Source organism: Pristiophorus japonicus, chromosome 17 (assembly GCF_044704955.1).
Source record: "Pristiophorus japonicus isolate sPriJap1 chromosome 17, sPriJap1.hap1, whole genome shotgun sequence".
Classification (NCBI taxonomy): domain Eukaryota; kingdom Metazoa; phylum Chordata; class Chondrichthyes; family Pristiophoridae; genus Pristiophorus; species Pristiophorus japonicus.
The window spans coordinates 115,678,395-115,698,897 of NC_091993.1; the positions used below are offsets into that span (position 1 = coordinate 115,678,395).

Here is a 20,503-nt window from a genome sequence, read left to right on the forward strand (position 1 = left end):
CACAAGATCACAGCTCAGCTCTGAGGTTAAAATATAAATGCTGTCGGAAAGTCTCTTTATTACTGAGATCTACAGTGAGGTATTCTTCCAGTGTTCCTTTTCATCGGCTTCACCCCCATATGTTTAAATAGCTTTCTGATCATTTGTCAGATGGAGCCAGCAGCACAAAAAAACACAGTTTTAAAAGATCCTTTATTGCATTAAAAAGAAATCTCGTGTTCTCTTTTGCTGAAGAACTTTAATTCCATTTATTCATTATTTCATTAAACGTGGAGTAAGCAATGCCTACAATATCTGCTTTTGTGCAAGAAATGCATTAAACTGCACTGCAGTAAATTACAGATCTCTGCAAATAAACATAAAACAAAGCAAACGAAAACAATTTGCATATCAATGTCTATGAGGGAGGGGTTTAAAGCTGCAATTTATTATAGTAAAATATCTTGGTTATAATTATTGCTACAAATATTGCTTAATAACATTTGCATGCAAGAAATCTGTGAAAATCTTTGCAAGTCATTATATAATTAATATTGAGATACATTTTTAAAAAACACACACACACAATCTGCAAAATCAAGAGGATTATAGCAACAACCTATCATTTTATAAAGCAAAGCTCTGAGAATGGATACTTGTGGACAGAAGACTTGATTTGTAATTGAGCAATGTTGCTTCTTTACATTAATATTCGACATATTTGTTAATCGCTTTATAAGCAAGACAGCAATTTGTGGCATCATTAAAAAAAAACTTATCTGCTATAAAATATTGCAGCTTTAAAGACCTTTGTGATATACTAATTAGGGCATTAACATCACTAAATCCCTCACCATCAACATCCTGGGGGTCATCATTGACCAGAAATTAAACGGGACCAGCCACATAATTACTGTGGCTACTGGAACAAGTCAGAGGCTGGGCATTCTGCAATGAGTGGCTCACTTCCTGATCGCCCAAAGGCTCGACACCAACCACAAGGCACAATCAGGATTGTGATTGAATACTCTGCACTTGCCTGGATGGGTGCAACTCCAACAATACTCAAGAAGCTCAACACCATCCAGGACAAAGCAGCCCGCTTGACCGGCAACCCATCCCGCACCTTAAGCACTCCTGCACTCCCGCCATCAACGTGCCACAGGGTGCAATGCAGAAATTCTCTGAGGCTTCCTTGGCTGCACCTTCCAAACCAGCGACTCCCACCACCTAGAGGGACAAGGCAGAAGGTGCATGTGAACACCGTCGCCTTCAAGTTCCCCTCCAAGTCACACACCATCCCAACTTGCACATCTATCCCCGTTCCGTAATTTGTCATTGGGTTTGAATCCTGGGAGTCCTTACCCAACAGCATTGTGGAAGTACTTTCTGCAACAGGTCAATAAGAAGGCTCCTCACAGGTAACTTGCCATGGGCAATAAATGCTGGCCTTGTTAGCAACGCCCATATCCCAAGAATGAATTTTTAATAAATTGAACTGGATCGGAGCTGTGCTGTGGGTGCAAGCAGAATTCAATAGCTGTGGTTATGGGTACAAACTCTGAGCTAACCTACATCAGACCAATATTATTAAAATCATGGTAATAGTTGCGTCTTTTCTAGTTTATGAAGATATAAATATTTGCAAGCTGAACAAATATGATCTCCTGTGTCCTGAGTATACACAGAATTCATGTCCCAATATTTCTTGAAGCTTCATATTTGATCCCTACAGCCGAGCACCTCTTAGCCTAAAATGAATGCTCAAAAGCTGGATTAAAAAAATGTGGATGTCAATGGCAAGGCCAGCATTTATTGTCCATCCCTACTAGCCCTCGAGAAGGTGGTGGTGAGCCGCATTCTTGAATTCAATTGAGTGGCTTACTTGGCGACCATTTCAGGGGGCAGTTAAGAGTCAACCACATTGCTGTGGGTCTGGAGTCACACATAGGCCAGACCGGGTAAGGACGGCAGATTTCCTTCCCTAAAGGACATTAGTGAACCAGATGGGTATTTGATGACAATCCAATAGTTTCATGGTCACCATTACTGATATTAGCTTTTTATTCCAGATTTATTTAATTAATTGAATTTAAATTCCACCAGCTGCAGTAGTGGGATTTGAACTCACGTCTCCGGGTCATTAGGCCAGGCTCTCTGGTCCAGTAACAGAACCACTATGCTGTCGTAGCGTACCTGGATATAAATAATTGAAAAGACGTATGCAAATACGGTTATGTTTCCTATTTAAATTTTTTTTGCTTTTTGTTCCCACACATTTTAGAATTTATTTTTTTCCTGAACCTGCAAACTTTAGAGTTTGTGAAAAATATGCACAACATGTACCAACAGACAAGCAATACACCCTCACTAATGGCCTGGTGATATACCCTGGAGCGTCATTGGCCTAGAAATTGGGTACCGCCCCATTTGGGGGGGGCGCGATAACACTCGTGAAGCACGAGACTTTGCAGCAGAAATTGGGGTTACCGCCCCTGAAAGGAAGTGGATCGCTAAATCAAGCACTCCACTTCCTTCTTGGGGCACGGCTCAGCAGTGCCACCTACGGGGCTCCATAGCACTGTCGCGTACGAGGGGCTCTTCCCTGAATTAAAGGGAAGGGCCCAAGCTGCAAACCCTGCATACGAGGAACGCACCTACTGGGACCACCGGGGAGGCTGACCAAAGCAGCACCGGAGCGGGAAGCAAAATGGGAGTTTTTTTTTTCGGCAGCAGCCGGCCGCCTTCCCTTTAAATCTCGGCCCGGTGGCGGCCGGCCGCCGGGGAAGCACCCCCAGAAACTGTCGCCGTCATCGCCCGGCGCAGCTCCAGTGGGGGAGAAACCCAACGTATGTGCCGGGGGGGCGCTAACAGGGCGATGCGCGCGGCGATGACACCACGATCTCCTGGTGCAGGAGATCGCAGCGCAATGCCGTAGCGCCGCCGCTAAACTCCCGCTGAATTTAGCGGGAGTCGCTAGCGGCGCTGCACCCGGTTCGCAAAGTAATTTGCGCCCGGCTGGCGCCCCCTGGGGGTGCTAACGGGAGTTGCAAATGCACCTAATTTCTTCCCGCTAAGCCTCACTTTGTGATGACTGCAGTGTGGTTTGTGAAGAATGCATTAAGGTTAGGACTTATGCCACCACTCATCTGCCTCAAGAGGCTGATGGAAGCAGCCTCACGAGGACAGACAGACTTCAATAAATTGGGTCAATCAGGAAGAATGCAAAATAGATCCAATTTAACGTGTTTGAATTGCTGCAAACACTAATTTCCTCGCTGGATCTCGCACTAATGAATCTTGGAAGTGATAATTACATCTGCTAGTATCTTGTATATTAGTCTTACATCAATGGTGCCAGCTGTCAAAAAGGGGACAAAATTGATTATTTAATCATTTCAAAGTCAGCACAAATTCAACAGCCTGTGGGCTGATGACCATTAGCTGACTGCATGAATTAATAATCCTGTCTACTGGACAAAACTGCACAGTGTAAACAATTAATAATGACAAAAACCTTTACTGGGACAAAAGAAACCAGAAGTAGCTGCTAATGATGCATATTTGCTTCTCAAACTTTTATTTTCTTGCATTAATATTCTATGCATTTGGTAACTAATTTAGAAGCAAGACAGTGCCCTACTCAAGACCATGGCACAGCTCCTGTCCGCTTCAATTCACATGCAAGTCCATTCATCCCTCATTTTTAAATTGAAAAGTAAGTACAAACGGGCAACAAATTAAAAAGAGACAATAGCAATAGTTCCCAACATTTCCAGCAGTCATCAATAGACCATTCGACACTGACTTCACAAAGAAAGTGACAGCTTAGCTTCGATCAGAACCAGAAACTAGATTAGAATAACATGACCCTGGAGCACATGCATTCCTCTCGTCTGCACCACAGCAGGAGCAAATACAAAGGTCATCGTCTGAGCATCATCTTAACACCACAAGCGCACTTATATAACAAAAAAATTAGCCAGACCCAACACACCACATGATTGGAGTACTCGAGAATCAGAGAGGAGATCGCCAGGAAGTTTTACCTGTGTTCACAAGAGTTTCAATGTTTTTTTTTTCCTAAATTGAGCTCAGGATTTTTCGTTCGTTGTTTTTTTCTTTTTCTTTGTCTCTTCCAGGAGATTGCACAATCGGGAGGTGGGCTGGTGGTGCATGGAGGCTGAACCATGTCTGAATGCGACAGACTGAACAGTTCAGCTGCTCTTTGTCTTTATTTTTCATACGTTTCGTGTCCTTGGAGCAAAAGGATCCAGCTGTCGGTTTAAAGCATGGGTGGTGATCCCACTTGGGTCAGTTCGGGTCAGTTTTGTGTCGTAAGTTGAAACGACGGTAATCTGAAAGGAAAAAAATGGTTCTGCAGTACTTTTGTGTCTGAGCATTTAACACGATCATAGCAATAATCTGACGGAAAGATAGTTGGAATAATAGTCCTGTTTAAAAATGGCCCCTGTTTAAAGAGGGGAAGGTGAATCTAGCTTTCAAACCACTACTGCCTGCAGGAGTCTGAAACACAACATCATGTCCATTGGTATTGGGGGTTCCAGGGCATTTCCATCCAGCCGCAGATACCGAAGGCGTGGTATAAGTTCCATGTCATGGGCGTGCAAAGCAATGTTATCGATGGGACATGGGCAGATTTCAGTTCCATTGATTCCTGTGAGGAGGGGGAAATGTAACATTTTAAATTGATCGAGCCAAGTATATATCTATCTATAATATATTCTAAAAACCCTGTGTCCGCATGCACTTCCTGCGTCAACTTTTTCCATCAAATCCTATGTGCGCTTTTATGGTGGCAAATATACTCATTGGAGTTCAGAAGAATAAGAGGGGAACTTATTGAAACATATAAGATAATGAGGGGGCTCGGCAAGGTAGATGCAGGGAGGATGTTTCCACTCGAGGGGGAATCTAGAACTAGGGGGCATAGATTAAGAATAAGGTGTCGCCCATTTAAAACTGAGATGAGGAGAAATTTCTTCTCAGAGGATCATAAATCTCTGACCCAGATAGCTGTGGAGGCTGGGTCATTGAATATATTTAAGGTGGAGCTAGACAGATTTTTGAAAGAATAAGCAAGTGAAGGGTTATGAGGAAAACATAGAAACATAGAAAATAGGTGCAGGAGTAGGGCATTCGGCCCTTCGAGCCTGCACCGCCATTCAACAAGATCATGGCTGATCACCCACCCTAGCACCTCCCCCCCCCCCACGCCCCCTCCACACCCCCCCGACCCCCCCAGCTGCAAGGACCACATCCAACTCCCTCCCGAACACATCCAGTGAACTGGCATCAACAACTCTCCGTAGCAGGTAACCCCACAGGCCAACAACTCCCCGAGTGAAGAAGTCTCTCCCAATACCAGCCCCAAACAGCCCACACCCCCATCCCAAGAGCGTGCCCCCCCCCCAGCTCCCCCGGCTCCGGACCCACCCAGCACCGGGAACACTCCCCCCGCACCCAACCCGCCCCGTCCCGTCAGAATCCTTCCCAAATGCCAAACACCCCCGGATGTCGAGCCCCCAGCCCCGGCCACCCCGGAGCCACGCCCCCGCGACGCCAACCACACCACATCCACCAACCGCCATCTGCGCAGTCAACCCGTCCACCCCACTCCGAACACTCCCCGCACTGAGGCACAGAGCCCCCAGGCCCGCCCCTCCAACACGCTTCACCCCCCCCCCCCCAGACCTCCGCTGCAATGTGGCCCCTCCTGTCCCCCGCCCTGGGTTTCTCCGCCCCCCCACCTCCACCACTCTCCCCTCCATCCCCCGCCCCCGTCTCCCCTCCACTTCCCTCTGCCTCCCCGCACAGGCTCCCATCTTGGGGGCGGTAACCTTCTGGAGCCGGGAATTTTAGCCCCCAACGTGGAAGTCCTGCTCCCGCCGCAGAATTGGCCTTACCACCCCTCAATGGAAGCGGAGTGCAATTTCCCACACTCCACTTCCTTTGGGGGCAGTCACCGGGGCACAACTGGATGCTCCTGTGATAGTGGGATCTAGTGCTCTCCACTCTCTCTCCTGTGACAGCGGGTAGGGAAGTGGAGCCGAGCTCAAGATCAGATCAGCCATGATCTTATTAATAGCAGCAGGCTCGAGGGGCCAAATGGCCTACTCCTGCTCCTATTTTTTATGTTAAATGCCTATGTAAACCAGTCACATTGTAATTACACCCTTTTGCCAGTGGTGGCACTGTTGCACTTCAGTTTTGTACCTCCTGGCTCCTCATCCTGTACTGCAGAGAAACACCCACACTGCAACCAGTTGCACTTCTCTGTTTCCACAATTGCTTTAAGCTTTTTGCAAAATTATTTTATAATAAAAAGGGCAGAAAACATGGCTTTAAAATGGAGACTGAATTATGCCCTGCTCCAATTGTCCCCATCTTCTGGCTCCTTTTCACCTGAAGACTAAGCTCGATCTTCACTCCCTGCGCGCAATGACACAGGAGATTAATTAATATATATATACACAGATTGAACCTCCCTTATCCGGAACCTGGCCTGTTCTAGATAAGGGATTTTTCCGGACGAGGGGTAGTCACGTTAAATTGGATGGTACAGATACTGAGCAAGGGGATATCGGGGCTGGCTGGCTTGGGGCTGGGAGCGCGGCAGAGAAATCGGGGGGGGTGGGGGCGCCGGTTAATCGCGGGGTCAGGCCAGAGATTGCAGGAGTCGGCAGCGAGGAACGGCTTCAATTTATTCAACATCTTGTCGGAGTTCTGCGCATGCGCAACCCGGTGGCCGAGAAAGGTTCTGGACGATGGGTGGTTCCGGATAAGGGAGTTCTGGATAAGGGAGGTTCAACCTGTATTCCTGTGCATTGCCTACATAGATTAAAAATCATTTACAGGATAAGTTACATATCTTCAGATATAAATTGAGGCCATTTTATAAGGCCTCCTGGCTTTTTAAATAGTGCTTTAGGGCCTCAATGCAGGAGGGTTTTAATTTCAGAATAAGTATAAGACTTGAGGGACGTTTTAACACAATATTGTGATTTGTGGCATCATTAACCAACACCGTAGGCAGAAATGAGTTATGATATTTTCTCATGAAAGAGCAGACAGAATTCACTGCTCTGCTGAAACATGTCGGCACTCTTATGCAATGTAAATACTCAACATCAACTAAAGAACTTTAGCTATATCGCCAACTTCTGATAACTCCAGGTTTGCACTTTTAAAAAAAATTGACTTACCAAGTATAAATAACACAGTGATATGGTAATGTAATGGTGAAACATTCGGAATGATCAGATCATTTGAATTCAAAACTAAAAATGGAGTAGACCGTCTCTTTGGCACTCCAAATCATGAAAAGTTGGTCAGCAAAAGTTTAATATCAAATAAGTTAGAATATGTTCATACTTCAGAATAGTTACTGCACTGTATGAAAGTGCAATAATAAAAAAACAGAACCTACACATAACATAAAGGACTTACTTTCAATGTGGTTGTGGCTGAGATACAGGTGTTCCAGCCTTATATTAAAACTTGGTATAGAATTGAGTTTGTTGTTGGACAGGTGGAGGTCCAGGAGGGTTGAGACATTAAATAGACCATTGGGGATTCCTTTGTCTGTCAACTCGTTGAAATTTAGCCTTAAAAAGGCCAAATGGTGTAAATTCTTGAAATAGTTATTAGGTATTGCCTTGATTTGATTCTTATCCAAGAAGAGTTGGAATATATGCTGAGGTACAGTTGGAGGCATTTTATTCAACGAATTGTAGGCCAAGTTGAGCTGCATTAGGTTTTTGAGACCTTTAAATGTATTTCTGTTGAAGACGCTATCAACAAGCTTGTTATGGTGGAGGTCAAGCAAGGTGAGGTTCTCCATCTTGCTAAAGCTGCCTGAAGGGATTTTAGAAATTTGGTTCCTGGACAGCCGAAGTTGCTCTAGGCTAGATGGAAGATTTGGGGGAACTCCGTCCAACTTATTTCTATCCATGTACAAGAAAAGAAGTTTGTTCAGTATGCTAAACACCTCCTTATCAAGATTCCGGTTGGAAATCCGGTTGTTGTCCAAATTGACCCACTTGAGTTCAGTTGCATTCCTGAAAGCCTGTTCTGGCAGAGCTTCTATGAAGTTATTTTGGAGATAGAGATAATGGATCCTGTGTGGAATGATGGGGACCAGTCTCAGATTTCGGCTGTCACAGTAGAGTGCATTGGGGTAGTCCGGAGGGCAACGGCATTCTCTTGGGCAGTCTGAGAAACCGGATATTGGACCATGGGGAAGTGGTGGTGGAAGTGTTGTGGCAAGACTTGGTTCTGTAGGTTCAATGACCTCTGGTTTTGCAGGCTTGGGAGGCTTGGGAGGCTTGGGAACCTTGGCAGGCTTGGGAGGCTTGGGTTTAGATGGGCGACGCTGACAATGGACTACTGTGGTCAGAATAAGACCAATGAAAAGGATATATCCTAGATGGGTCATGATCCAGTTGAACTTGTCCCTGTAAAAATAAGAAGGTTGTACTTTACACAGTTGCCAGATTACTTTTTTGTATCCAACACAATGATTAGACAAAAAAAGACAAGCAATCCAAACTAGGGCCTGGACTACACCTCATAAAACATACCCATATGCAAACAGGCGATAAACACCCATCTTATGAAACTTTTCTGATATCAAATCTTGGATAATGTAGCCTAGATGTTCTGATTTAATGCCACTGTTAGCCTGTTAACTTTAATGCCGGCATTAAATAACACCAATGGAAAACTGTGTGTTCATACGCAAGTGTAAACAAGGTATGAATCAAACAGGCAAAAGCTAACAATAAGAATGACACTGGTCCTAGTGAGGCTGATGATGCAGACACAGCTTGTCAAATAATTGTTTTAACTAAGGGAAATTGCTGCTTCAGAAGGGATAAAATACCTTTGACATACTTCTAACTCACCTTTTTTTAAATTCATTCATGGGATGTGGGCGTTGCTGGCAAGGCCAGCATTTACTGCCCGCCCCGAATTGCCCTTGAGAATATGGTGGTGAGCCACCTTCTTGAATACGTCTGAGTGGCTCACTGGACCATTTCAGAGGGCAGTTGAGAGTCAACCACATTGCTGTGGGTCCAGAGTCACATGTAGGCCAGACCAGGTAAGGGCAGCAGATTTCCTTCCCTAAAGGACATTAGTGAACCAGATGGATTTCTACAGCAATCTGATAGTATCATGGTCCCTGATTACTGATACTAGCTTTTTTATTCCCGATTTATTTAATGAATTGAATTTGAATTCCCCAGCTGCCATAGTGGGATTTGAACTGTTCCTGGATCAATAGTTCAGGTCTCTGGATTACTAGTCCAGTAACATAACCACTATGCTACTCTACTCTTCATTACTGGATCTTCACCATGCACGCAATTGTAAAGGTAAAGCTGATCTTACCATGGGTGCGGGGAGTAACCTCCCGACATCAGGTGCTGCTGAATATAAGAATCTGATCTTCTTTTCTGTAGGGATCATTTTCTATTCTTGGCACTCAGTACAGGATCAAGCACTCCCAGTTCAGGTAGACTGCAGTTGGGTGCACAGCCGAGCTCCTTCTACACTGCCCCAATAATGTGCCTCAGTCCCATCCTCAGTCTAGGCTAGTGAAGAAATATACTGCTCCTGTCATCATCATCATCATCATCATCATCATAGGCAGTCCCTCAGAGTCAAGGATGACTTGCTTCCACACTAGAAATGATAACTGAAGAGACCAATGTGGGACCTACAGTCTCTGTCACAGGTGGGGCAGACAGTGGTTGAAGGAACAGGTGGGCAGGGTGCCTGCGATGCCTCATGTTCCTTCCACTGTCATGCTTGGCTTCAGCTTGCTCTCGGCGAAGAGACTCAAGGTGTTCAGCGCCTTCCCGAATGCTTTTCCTCCACTTTGGGCAGCCTTAGGCCAGGGATTTCCAAGTGTCGGTGGAGATGTTACATTTTTTCAAGGAGGCTTTGAGGGTGCTCCTGTGGTCTAATGATAGTGTCACTAGATGGGATTCTTTTTAAGCTTAGAAATTACTCTAATATTATCATTGGAACATTAATATCTTTTCATTGACTTACTCGGTCTGGTATTTTAATGGCAGTGTTAATCTGTTTGTTTTAATTAGGGTTAAGATCTATGTTGGATAGAGGAACATAACATGGTGTGCTCAGACAATAACATTGTGCACCATAATATCCAGGCTTTACGTTTAAACAGTTGACAGGCTGCACAAAGTATGCAATGCTATAGCCATGTTTTGAAAACCAGAACCAAATCAGAAATGCTGAAGTAGTGTAAGAGTATAGCAATATCACATGCACCCAAAAAATATCCAGTAGCAATTCCAGCAGGAACCCTTTCCAAAGCCAGATTACTGCGTACTTTTCAGCACTTGAGGTTTATGGTGGATTTTTGAAAAATTGCTTTCCAAATGATCTCACTCTTTCATGAACCTAGACTGATTTATTGCTCCTGGCTACCCTGAGGGGCTGTGTCCACACTGAACTGTTCCATTTTCTGCAGCTCGCAGAGGTACAATTGAATCAAACTTGGTCAGAGAAGGAACAACAGCATCTGGTGCATCACTTGAGATCTTACGAAACCGCTGAGGTCATTCCATGCATGGAATAAAAATAGGAGTTATGTCAACATGGTGCTCTCCATGACATCCCCTGGCAGTGTGTTGCTGGCATCTTCTGCACCATACTGTGTGGACAGCAGGTCAACAAAGGGGGAACAACACAATAAAACTAAAAAGCAGATGCTGAAAACCTGAATGGCTTGGTAGCAAACTGGGCAGTGCCTTTACCCATCGAGTCATCAGGGCAGCCAAAAAGTCCATTTCGTTGGGAGCTCGTTCATCTCAAGTTGATGGGTTATAAAGTAAACACCGTACATGTCAGTGAGAGAACTAGCAGCAGCTGAAACAAGATGTTTATTTTCTTAGCAGAATTATGTGAGTGGTATGTGTAGACCAGGCAATGGAATGACCCCACCAAGTGTGTGTCTAGTAGCATAATGAACCCAGATTGGCTGGCTCAACAGTCTTCACTTGTTTCATTTTCAATAAACCTTTACGGTTGGGTAGTTAGGCTAAGTGGGGTCAACACTTGGGAAAGAAATGAAGGTTACCACATAGTACTGGACTCGAACTATTATTGTCATCATTGGAAAATCTCTTTTAACATGTTTTATTGATGAATAAGTGACAATATTTCTCCTCTACCAACATCTAAAACAGACCACTTTATTTCATTGTTGTTTGTGGGACCTTACTGTGCATAGATTAGCTGGTGAGTTTCCTACAGTACAACAGTGGCTACACTTAGTGACTACATTTGAAAAGTACTTCATATGCTGTAAAGTGCTTTGAGACATCCTGAGATCATGAACGGTGCTATAAAAATGCAAGTCTTTCTTTCGTTATACAATACATTGTTACAACTATATTTTATAAGTGCACGATTAAAAGTTTTCAATTAAATTATGCACCTTCTAACAACATCTTATATTGAACAAATAAATTATACTGGAGAGAGGCTGAATGCTCGATTTCCAACCCGTTGTATTCTGCCTTCTGTTCTAAACAGAAAAGGAAAAACTTGCATTTACAACCATCATCATAGGCAGTCCCTCGAAATTGAGGAAGACTTGCTTCCACTCTAAAAGTGAGTTCTCAGGTGACTGTACAGTCCAATTCACAACCACCACATGTCTCAAAGCGCTTTATAGCCAATGAAGTACTTTTGGAGTGTAGTCACTGTTGTAATGTAGGAAACACAGCAGCCAACTTGCACACAGCAAGCTCCCACAAACAGCAATGTGATAATGACCAGATGATCTGTTTTTGTTATGTTGATTGAGGGATCAATATTGGCCAGGACACCGGGGATAACTCCCCTGCTCTTCTTCGAAATAGTGGCATGGGATCTTTTACATCCACCTGAGAGAGCAGACAGAGCCTCGGTTTAACGTCTTATCTGAAAGATGGCACCTCCGACAATGCAGAGCTCCCTCAGCACTGCACTGGAGTGCCAGCCTAGAGCGTTATGCTCAAGTCTCTGGAGTGGGACTTGAACCCACAACCTTCTGACTCAGAGCTGAGAGTGCTACCCACTGACCTGGCTGACACTATTTGTTCAGTTGATTGCAACCCTCCAAGGCATGGCACGCTGGAATTACTGTAACGTTACTTTCCCACAGTATTGTTCAGACAATAGTGCCGAGGGGCTTCCTGTGCCAATAACATTCCTATCATACGTGAGTTGTTTATTTGGAATTTTGTCTTAATAGAGCTTTTCCTCAACTGAATTAGTGTTTTGAACTATGACAGACTCGGAGGAAATTAGTCATATTTTTGTTGTTAGCTTTTATGAGCAACTAACATGGGAATGCCATTAAAACATATTGAATTAAACTAATGTAATTTAATAATTAAAGTGGTGATGTTAATTTTCAAGCTTACTATGTAAAAATATTACAGGATGCCATGTGTAAAATAACGTAATGCATTTCTTGCTATTTAACGAAATGTTGGTTTCTAAACACTGTGGTGAAACACATTGTTTGAAAAATCAATTTGTTATTTATATACACACGCATTTATTTACCATTTAAAGCCATTCATACAACTAAGAGGCAATCTATTTCTTAAATATTTGTAATTCTTAAACCACAGTTTCATAGAAAGATAAAGCACAGAAAGAGGTCATGCGCGCCTGTGCTGGCTCTTTGACAGAGTGCTCCAATCCTTTCCACTTCTCTGCCCTTTCCACACGGCCTTGCAAATTTTTCTCCCTTCAGTTTCAGAACATTTAGATTGAAATGTCTGTTTAAAAGATAAAGATCTTGTTGCACATAAAATTATTTATATCCCGGGGCACAACTGCATCCACAGAGATGAGGGAGGAGACGTTAATTCCACAACATGGAGCAGTGGGAAGGACAAAAGCTATGCCAAATAAATTTGGGGGGGGGGGTTAAATTGCCCCCCAGGCCCAGTTGGTTGCGCCTATGTTTATTAAATCATGTCACATGTTTCCAAATTTTTTGGCTATCAATTAGGATGATTAAATCATTAGTCGGAATCACTTAAGCCATTAAATGCCGCCTTTTTTAAAAGGGACACAAACAATGAGTTCCAAATGATTTTGTTTCCCCGAGTGCACTATAGACTCCAGTCTCACCAGTTGTGAACAGACTTTCACGAATGACTGTAGTACTAAAGCCAGATAACTGCAGTCAGCTTTAATTAATGCATAACCGGTCATCAAGGTCCATCAATAAATGAGAGAATGACAGAGCTATTCACCCACTTATCCTGCTTGACATTCACGGCTACTGTTGGTCATTTGTTTCCAAGAACCCAATAGTTGCTGTTGTCCGCCCCAATGCCATTGGAAAGAATTTAATGCAGATTGCGTTCTGATTTCTGTGCTCCTGAAGGCCACAGTACTCGAGCGACTGTATTTTGGATACTGCGTGTGCTGACCTAACGGTAGATTATGAAACAACATTTATATAGCACCTTTCACATTCAGCACATCCCAAAGCTCTTTACAGCCAACAAAGTACTTTTTAAAAAAAAGGTGTAATCACTGCTGTAATGTATGCATCTATGAGTATGCTCACAAGTTTGTAGAGCTGTTGTTGTACCCTGGGAGGCGTCCAAGCCATCAGGGTCTGGAACAAGTTCGCCGCCAAGCGCAGTACTCCCCCGTCTGGAGTGGCGGTTGTTCTTCGGGAGCCGCTGCTCAGGAATCCATCCTACCACGAGCACGGTTTTAGGTAGCAGGCGGATGAGAGGGCTGTGTTTGGTGAGGTGACCAGGGTCAGGGACCTACTGGATGCAGAGGAGCCGGTTGAATGACGCCAGACGAGCTGGCACGGCGCCTATCCTGGGCCGACGTCAGGCTCACGACCAATGCCATCGGGTCACTAAAAATGGCACTGGGCCCTGTGTCGCGGAGGCTCAAGCACGTGGTGCGACCCCATCCGAACTGACCCCCGTCCAGACGGAATTCCTCATCGGCGCCAAGCCCCGAAACCTCCCTCGGGAGCCGGCGCCTCACAACTTGAACTTCCCCCGGGAAATCCCCTCCGTGCCTTTCAGTTCTGCGCGAAGGGGATGCCTGTATGAGCTGCTCTTGCACACTCTCCACTCTGCCGTCCGGACATGCCATAGCGCACCATCTTGCTGTCCGGAGGAGGCGGGGGTCCCCACTGGAGTGCTCTTTATGCGGGAGTCCTCCCATTATTTATTGGGGACTTGGCCTGGAGGGTATTGCATGGAGCAGTCCCGTGCAATGGATTGTTAAGTCCGTTCATGGACTCCCAGGCCGCCTGCAATTTCTGCGGTTTGGAAGAGTCCGTGTTCCATGTTCTTATAGAGTGTGTGAGGTTGCAGCCCCTGTTCCATTATTTGAAGGGGCTGCACCTCAAATTTTGGCTGCATTTCAGTTCCACGCTCCTGATCTTTGGGCACCCTGTGCGGTGGGGAGCGGGCAGATCGGAGGGCCTCCTTGTAGGACTGCTCCTGGGCCTGGCCAAGGTGGCCATTAACCAATCCAGGGAGCGGGCGGTCGAGGAGGTCATTCAGCCTGACTGCCTGCCTCTCTTTCGCAGTTACTTTCGAGCCAGGGTGTCCCTGGAAATGGAGCACACGGTGTCCACCGGTACGCTCGCGGCCTTCTGTGAGAAGTGGGCGCCGGAGGGACTGGAGTGCATCATCTCAACAGGGAACAAAGTGTTTATTTAATTTGATTTGACATGGTTCCCTTTAATGCTTAATTGTTAATTTGTGTTTATGTGTGCCCTCAGAAAAAAGGGGCACTTGATTGAAAGTTACGTTTAAAACAGTTGTAGAGCTGTTGCATTGCTGGTGGCTTAGCCAGTCACGTGATGTTCACAAGGTCAATAAAACCCCAGTCAGTTGGGTCTACGCCATCCACGATGAGGTATGCAGTTGTGAGTCTAGTGGATGAACTGGTAATGTGTAGTGTGATTGTTAAACCTTTGTTAATAAACCAACTAGTTCTTAATAGCAATGTGTTGCTATGACTTCTTAAGCAAAGAACCCATGAAACAAATACATTACAGAGGGAAACTCCACAGATAAACTGTGCACAGCAAGGTCCCACAAACAGCAAAGAGGTAATGACTAGATAATATTTTTTAGTGATGATGGTTGAGGCATAAATATTGGCCAAGAACACCCCTGCTCTTCGAGTAGCACCATGGGATCTACATCAACCTGAAGGAAAAAAGGCTTAGCATTTATTTAAAAAGTTAAGTAAACATTCTCCATTACCAAGTTCAACATTTGCCAAGCAAAATGAAGACATGAAGACGGTTTGACATTTGTAAACTTCTCAAATTCTTTGTATGAAGTCACCAGTTATTTTATATGATAAAATAGGATCCAAACCACATCATAACGGTGTAGTCCTTCCAAATCTTAAATCACCACACCGGGACCCAGTCAGTATTCCAAGCCAAACAATGAAATCATGACTTCAGTGCTCTTGCTCCCTGTTCCACAGCACCAGATCCAGACCATGACCAAATTTCTTGGCAATACAGAAGACATTCTGACAGCAGTGGTGTCAATTTACATTATTATAGCTTCCGAATCTTAAAGTGAGACATGCTGAAGCATTTTGGATCGTAACAATATTGAAAAAAGGAATGGTTGTGAATCAATTTTACAAAAGGGAAATTTTTCCCATTTGTGCCCAATTGATCAAAACTCCTGCTGTCAAACAAACACTCGGCTGTGGCTACTTTGCCCATCATTTCTTGAGTTGAAATGCCTTCATAACACTCTGCAAGGTAAGAGATAAGCTCGGTCTAAAGTAATTCACTTAAAAAAAAAGGCAACAAAACTCCAGTATTCCGAAGAAAAAAATCTATGCTTGGTGATATAGAGCAGGGAGGTATCAAATGTACTCTAAGATCAAACATGTTGAAGTGTAGAATTAATATGTGGCATGGCTTCCAATTGGAACGTGTAGCTTTGATCGTGTGGACATTGACATAAAACATTGTGGACTGCAATGTTTATGGAATATTGCTTTGTAGAAATGTCAAACCGTCTTCATCTCAACCCCTCTGGATCATCGGAGACCACATAAGAACCTGGACAACTTAAAAAGCCATTGCACAGAGTCAGTGGTGCTTAACCCTTTGTTGGGCTTTTACAGTCACACACACATGCACATGCAGTGTGTGAAAACAATTAGAAATAGCGACCTACACCTATAAATAATGGAATACATGAAGGGATTAATGGTACAGTCATGCACGTAACACAGCTTAATTCGGAAATAAGTATGCATTACCCAGCAGAAAGTAATTGGCCGGAGAGCAGCAGCAAAATCTATAAACATATTACAACATGACATCATAGTTTCCATATTCATGCATAAGATTTTATTAATGGTATGGTGTGATTTATAACTCTTGCAGTTGGATATATTGATCCTACTGTATTGTATTTCTATGCTAATTTCTTCATTAAGCATTTTGTTTTCATTTCTTCGAAAAAAAGTTTAAACGGGGTATTGTTTAAAAAAATTACATAACAGAAGTGTTACAAACAGAGAGGGCTGTGGGCTGGGACTCTTACTCCATGGAGCAGGCTGATCCTAATCTTGCTCACAGAGAGTTTTCCTCTTGTACAGTACACAAATGCCTTAATTGGGAACGTGACAGTATGTGAGAGCCCTTGGTGGAGAGAGTGTCACACCAGCAGAATGACGGCAGCAAGGTGTCAAACTGGGTTTTAAACAATGCTCAGAGATCCACTTGTAGTCCAATTAAATGATTAGACAGTGCAAATATATCAGTCAACAATTTCTAAATATTTAACGTCCAACTGCTGGGAGAGAAGCTCAATGCACATGTGTAACTGTGCATGCCATGCTTTCTCTTCTGGGTAGAACAGTAGCTGCAGATAGGGAGCATAAACAAAGTACTGTTTGGCTGGAACCCATTGGGCAGCCACAGAGCACAGGCCAGAAAGGTGGTGCTCCCCTGGTGGCTCCGATGATAATGCCAATCCTCAACGTGGAACGGAGCCATGACAAACCAGCGAGGACCAAGACTTGGTGACTCATTCAGTGCTGGATTAGCGTCTCCCGGCTGGGATAGTGGTGGGAGTCCCATTGGGTTTCGATTCCCCTAGGGTTACAGAATGAAGGCATATTGGCCAGTGTTCCGGCTTCTGGTTCTTATCCAGATACCCCTGATGGAAAGTGCAAAGGTGTGGACACATAGTCGGCGCCAGTGTGCACTTGGCTGTGATGCTGCTATGGGATATCGCAGGTCAACATCAGCTTTCCAGGCTCACAACTGCACCAGCGGACCTGTACCCCAGTCACACGTGCACCAGCGGACCTGTATCCCAGTCACACATGCACTAGCGGACCTGTATCCCAGTCACACATGCACTAGCGGACCTGTATCCCAGTCACACATGCACTAGCGGACCTGTATCCCAGTCACACATGCACTAGTGGACCTGTATCCCAGTCACACATGCACTAGTGGACCTGTACCCCAGACACACATGCACTAGTGGACCTGTATCCCAGTCACACATGCACTAGTGGACCTGTATCCCAGTCACACATGCACTAGAAGACTTGTATCCCAGATACACATGCACTAGCAAACCTGTATCCCAGTGACACGTGCACCAGCGGACCTATATCCCATTCACACGTGCACCAGCCGACCTATATCCCAGACACACGTGCACCAGCCGACCTGTATCAGGTTCACGCGTGCAGTTATTTTGCACAAGCAGTGTTTTTGTTAATAAAAGCTCCAGCCCAGCAATGCTTTGCTGTCGAAATTACGTCACCAGGAGGGCCAGAGGACTGCGGCCTCCCATGAAACAGTTTAACACAGCAGGAGTGGAGCTGAGAGGAGAGGGAGAGAAAAAGAAAATTGAAGGGATACAAATTGTTAAAAGAAACTGTTTTATTTCCTAAGAATATCAAAAGACCTCAATGAGGTTTCCTAAACTGAGAACGGCAACAAACGTAATGTTCCCGGAGGAACTGTGACACTATTCGGTAAAGTAATCTTAACACAACAGGCTGTTGTACCTCTGAGCCTGCAGCTGTTCACAACACAAAGTTAGATTAAAACACATGGGACTTCACTGAGATGAAGTGGAATGCATTAGAGGTCTAACTGCTCTCTTCTTTGGACTAAATAACCTAAATTTACACCGTGAACTTTGTGCTATAGGTTCCTTAGGTCTTGGGAACTCAAACCGATTCAATTTTATGGACCACTGCATAATTCTGCAGCATCCCAACTTGTTTCATTTTTCTGATTAAGAGGCTTCTGTGGCTGCTGAGTAAATAGATCGCCGTGCCAGTGTGTTCCACTCAGGTGGAGCCGGGGGTCAGTTGAAAGCATTAAGTGGCACCTAGCAGCCACAACTAACAAGTGTTGAGGGAGAGTGCATTAAGTAAGGGTAAATAAGACACCCGTTTTATATTTGAGTGCATTTTTTTTGTCAGAATGTAAACAATTCAAATGTGAGCTCAGATTGAATTGATTTGAGTGCTAGTTTCTAAAGCAAAACAGACAGTCGGCTCAAAAATTAATTTGGCAAGGGAGGAGTAACAGAATCAAATTAATTTGTTGGGTTCTGACTCAGATTCTTTTGCTCCACAAAACTATAAGCTAGCTCCTAAAGTTTGACTTAAAACGGGAGAAAACATATAAATCGAACAAATTATGTCTGTAAACACATTCTTAGCTTGACCGGTGATAGCCCAAGCTTGGCCCCTGCTCAAAGCAAATGGCAAACTCATTAGTAACTAATTACAATAAACTGTCACGCGAACACGTTTCCACTTACAATGGGTTTTTCTTATGCTTGGTAACACTAAATGCTTGGTAATTCTTTATGTCCATCGCAGTGAAAGTTAAACTTCAGTGAGAAAAATAGTTTTAAGCAAATGTTTCAAACTTAACTTCAGTTTTTTTCCCCAATCTATGAAACCAGAAGTAAAAATGCTTTGTTAAAAATAAAACTATTCACACAGACAAATATGTATTTAAAAAGTGAGCTAATTTCACTTGAAACATTAAAGCCCACTAAAATAAACATCTCCAGAAAACACTGATGTTTTCGTAATACATCCCATGAAAATCATCAGTAACTCTCATAAAAGCCCTAACATTGGATGATACAAATGTTTGGAGAGTTTATTTTGTCCATTTAGAGTAACACTGTAGAATGTTAAACTTCCAGCAAACTGCATGCTTACCACAATCTTCCCGAATCTGTCTCCTTCTTCCTAAATGCAGCCTCGACTGATCGTGCCGTATGTTTTTGTTATGTTTCAGTGTGTTTCTCGTCCCTCAGACTCCATCGGGGCAACAATACATCCTTTATCTCCCAGCCAACTCCTTAAGATTGAATCCACACCCCCAAATCCTCATGCACAGATTCCCACATTTAATAACGTTTACCTCAGTGAAATAAATGCATTCCTTCATCACCACATTCCCCACATTCTTTCCAATATTTATGCATCACTTCATCCAGAGTCCTTCTGGCAGCTACCTACGTCCCCAAAGGATCTGGGTGAGGGATACAGAATTCTGCGGAGGCTTAAGAGAAAGTGGAAATAGCTTCGGAGATGTTCTTTCTGGGCAGGGAGACAGTTCGGAGCACTAGCTCTCTCTACTTTACAATGTGAATGGTTTATATTCATTCATAGTGAAAGCTTCAGAGCTTTAAATTGTCTGCCTTACTGGGGCATTCTTAAAATATAGGACACCTATCATAACAGAATTGATCAAGTCATTAGGCATTTCTTCACATTTTTTCATTGAGGACAAGACAAATAGTATTACTTTTCTTCAGTTTTTTTTATTGTTTGGACACTTTGGTGTTTGGCAGTAAGCTTTGGTACATTGGGTTCTGCCAGCATTAATTTCTATCGACATCTGGAGACAAACAATTTAAGTGCGCAATGACTTTGGAACATCATACGGCGGCTCGAAATGATAAGGCATTGCAATTTAATGTTGTTGCACTGAGAAGAATGTAGTTCCTGGCTCCACTACAAGGCGTAAACATTAATCGTAACAGTGTGTTCCCCGTGAGGATCCCTCGAGAGTAAAGCCCTGCAGTTTCCTTTTTTTTTTATAAAAGATGCACATTTGGCTCACAGCATCATTAAAGGTGAATCTGCCATTTTTGGTATCTGACTTCAGAATAAAGTCAGCGAGTAAATGAGGCTCCTCGGTGCGCAAGTATCACTTTGATCATAATGACCGCACAGGGGCCATGCCTACCCCTCACCTTGCGCTGTGGCTGAATTCAAAATGGCGATGGAAGGCCGACTGAAGTGGCCGTTTTGCTTTGAAATTTGCCTCAACTGCAATAGTCAGTGAACGCTTAATAATGATCTTAATGACCGGCGCTTCATTTATCTTCCTTTCTTCAAAGGAGGGGCCCATTTCTGTGCTCTGAAAGGAGGCACTGCCTTC

At 44.0% G+C, this 20,503-nt stretch overlaps 1 protein-coding gene across 1 annotated transcript; it reads right to left on the reverse strand.

The window, feature by feature from the left end:
- Positions 1-202: 202 nt before the first annotated feature.
- prelp (proline/arginine-rich end leucine-rich repeat protein) lies at positions 203-19,648 on the reverse strand. The gene is made up of 3 exons (XM_070859114.1): positions 19,273-19,648; positions 7,450-8,456; positions 203-4,657 (listed from the first exon to the last, which is right to left on the reverse strand). The coding sequence occupies exons 2-3, from the start codon at positions 8,435-8,437 to the stop codon at positions 4,482-4,484; spliced, it is 1,164 nt and encodes a 387-aa protein (XP_070715215.1). The 5' UTR covers positions 8,438-8,456; positions 19,273-19,648; the 3' UTR covers positions 203-4,481.
- Between the last annotated feature and the right edge of the window lie 855 nt (positions 19,649-20,503).